The 2,970-nt window shown below is 39.5% G+C and overlaps 1 protein-coding gene across 1 annotated transcript; it reads left to right on the forward strand.

Annotated features, from left to right (window-relative positions):
* Positions 1–153: 153 nt before the first annotated feature.
* Positions 154–1,041, forward strand: LOC119599412 (cuticle protein AMP4-like). Its single transcript, XM_037949184.1, has 3 exons — positions 154–183; positions 401–606; positions 763–1,041. The coding sequence occupies exons 1-3, from the start codon at positions 175–177 to the stop codon at positions 947–949; spliced, it is 402 nt and encodes a 133-aa protein (XP_037805112.1). The 5' UTR covers positions 154–174; the 3' UTR covers positions 950–1,041.
* Positions 1,042–2,970: the final 1,929 nt, after the last annotated feature.

The following is a 2,970-nucleotide window of genomic DNA, read 5'->3' on the forward strand; positions in this document are numbered from 1 at the left end:
CAATTCCCCTTTAATACAAATTTCTTGCTATACTCCGTCACTCCTTTGGAACAAAAATTATGAATGGGTAGCTGGCTAGACGGATGAGATGACCTCGACTTGACCTGCCTCTCGCCGGCTATATAACGCGGAGACACACGCTGACCTACACATTCCTCTGCACTTCGTCCCACCATGAAGATCGTAAGCTTCCTGTCACTTCTTAGATTCATTTAATAGAACTTTCAGAGTATCCACTTCTTTTAGGGGTTTTAGGGTTATAGATTCTCTAATAACAGAATATATGATAACAATAGTATAGTAATAATACTTTAAAATTATGTAGTGATAGATAAGAAGCATGGTTTTCGACTGATGTTATGGGTTCACAAATGTTCACACTGTATTAAACCCTTTTTAGGCCGTCGTTCTCGCTCTGCTGGCCGTGGCTGTGGCCGACAAACTGCCCTTGACCAACCCTCCCGTGGCCATCCTCAGGAGCAGCCAAGTCAACCCCGACGAGCTCGGCGCCCACAGCTCCGACTTCGAGGCCGAAAACGGCATCGTGTTCCAGTTCTCAGGCAAAGAGGCTGAAGAGGGCGGCGCCAACATGGTCGGATACTTCAGGTGAGACAATACTGAAGTCCATGTTACCCAAATCTTGCGTTTTGGACGATATGCAAAAGTGCAGTGTATACGACCACATAATCCCTTAAAGATATAGCATTTCTTTCTATGCTCCTGGATAATGCAAAGCTATAATCTGCCAATCTTTTTACCCAGCTACCCCCAGGAGGACGGCTCTCTGGCCGAAGTCAAGTTCGTTGCCGACGAGAACGGCTTCCAGCCCGAGTCGTCCCTCCTGCCCGTGGCCCCCGCCTTCCCCCACCCCATCCCCCAGTTCGTCCTCGACCAGATCGAGTTCGCCCGCCTCGAGGACGAGCGCAAGGCCCTTGAGTCTCAGGAATAATTCGAACCCCAACATTGTATATTCTGATATTTTATGCAGTCATGTTTATTTATTTACTAAACCGACATCAGTAAATATATCAATTGTTCTTATATACTCTATCCTTGCCCTTCTCTCTCATATATATGGAAGAAAAACCCACAATACAAAAACTAGATTTATTGAAAATGAGACTACAGTTTCGAAATCTACCTGGATATATATGTGTATGTATATATAGATAGATAGATAGATAGATAGACAGATAGATAGATAGATAGATAGATAGATAGATAGATAGATATAGATATACATATACATATATATGTATGTATATATATACACATACATACATACATACATACATACATACACACACACGCACGTAAACACATTCTCTGTTGTTCAAATATACAAAAATAGGCACATTACAGACATGAAGAAAATATCAAACGATGGTTTAAACGTTCACGCACACACACACACACACACACACACACACACCACACACACACACACACACACACACACACACACACAATCAATCAATCAATCAATCAATCATCGAGAGAAGATGATAAAAGATTTCTTGATAAACACTGGACAGAGAGGATGAAGGACGTAGCTCCTCGACAATCATACATGTTACTTCCCCCCTTCCTCCTCCTCCTCTCCCCCATTCTTGCTTTTTATCTGACCAATAATCAGGAATTACGTTTCCTTTGTTATGTAAAAAACAGTTCTTTCCAAGTCTAGGAAGATTATTCTTTGTATTCATACTTATCCGTAGTGTTAAATGTCAAGAACAGGAACGTTTTCCAACGGTAGCCACATGACGAGATACAATAGGAGGGGGGAGGGAGAGGGTATGAAGTATCACAGGAAAATGTTGGATTATGTTAGATAGATATGGCATATATTAAGAGCCCGAGAGGTAATACGCCTAACAGACTACCTGTACATTTTTTACAAACAGATTTTGTAAACTGTCAAGAAATATTTTTCAGTATGGATTCTACTATATGAACTTTTGAGATCAATTGAAAGCTTGTGGCCATTTCTTTACGGGTATTTGATTACATATTCAGCTAAGCAAAGGATGTTAGCAATAACAAATCATCAACAAGAGTACTAATAATAGTGGTAATAGTGATAGTGATAATGATAATTATCATTATCATATTTATCATTGTTATTATATGATGATGACAATAATGACAATAAATTTGCAAGACTAATCAAGATATTAGCATATAATTATCATTATCATCATTATTATTATTGTTTTTTTTAATGATGATACTGATAATGATAATGATAATGATGATGATGATAGTAATAGTGATGATAATAATGATAATGATGATGATGATGATTATAATATTAGTGATGATGATGATAATGATGATGATGATAATTATGATGATAATAGTAATAATATTAGTGATTATGATGATAATGATGATAAAATAAATCAATAAAAATCGCAAAAATAACTTTGATAATTAAAATATCCACGTGGACGACACCCCAATCAAACAAACACGAAAGTACACGTACACCATATCAGGTAAAGAACAAGCCAAGGGTAGAGGGGTTACACGCACTTTATAACTGAATGATCAACTATGGCATGACTTCGGGTCGACTTCTCTTTTTGACTATTCAACTCGGGTGCACACACACGCCGGTACATCCTCACTCGCAACCTCTCAACATGAAAGGAGTAAGTTTTCCAACAGATCCTTCAAATACTGGTCTTTTTTTTTTTACCTTTTGTAAGGTTTCAGATAGTTCCTGCAAATATATAGGCCATATCATACCTTTTAGAGTATTTGGCTATGAATCATTTCTCTTACCTCCTATTGACATTCCTCTCCAGATCATTGTTCTCGCTCCGCTGGCCTTGGCTGTGGCCGACAAACTGCCCTTGACCAACCCTCCCGTGGCCATCCTCAGGAGCAGCCGAGTCAACCCCGACGAGCTCGGCGCTCACAGCTCCGACTTCGAGGCCGAGAACGGCATCGTGTTCCAGTTCTCGG

The sequence above is a fragment of the Penaeus monodon genome, chromosome 4, assembly GCF_015228065.2.
Source record: "Penaeus monodon isolate SGIC_2016 chromosome 4, NSTDA_Pmon_1, whole genome shotgun sequence".
NCBI lineage: Eukaryota > Metazoa > Arthropoda > Malacostraca > Decapoda > Penaeidae > Penaeus > Penaeus monodon.

Excerpts from the sequence above, each read along its gene's own strand:
- LOC119599412 (XM_037949184.1), top strand. Across the intron at positions 607-762 it reads AACATGGTCGGATACTTCAG|CTACCCCCAGGAGGACGGCT; the intron begins GTGAGACAATAC and ends CTTTTTACCCAG.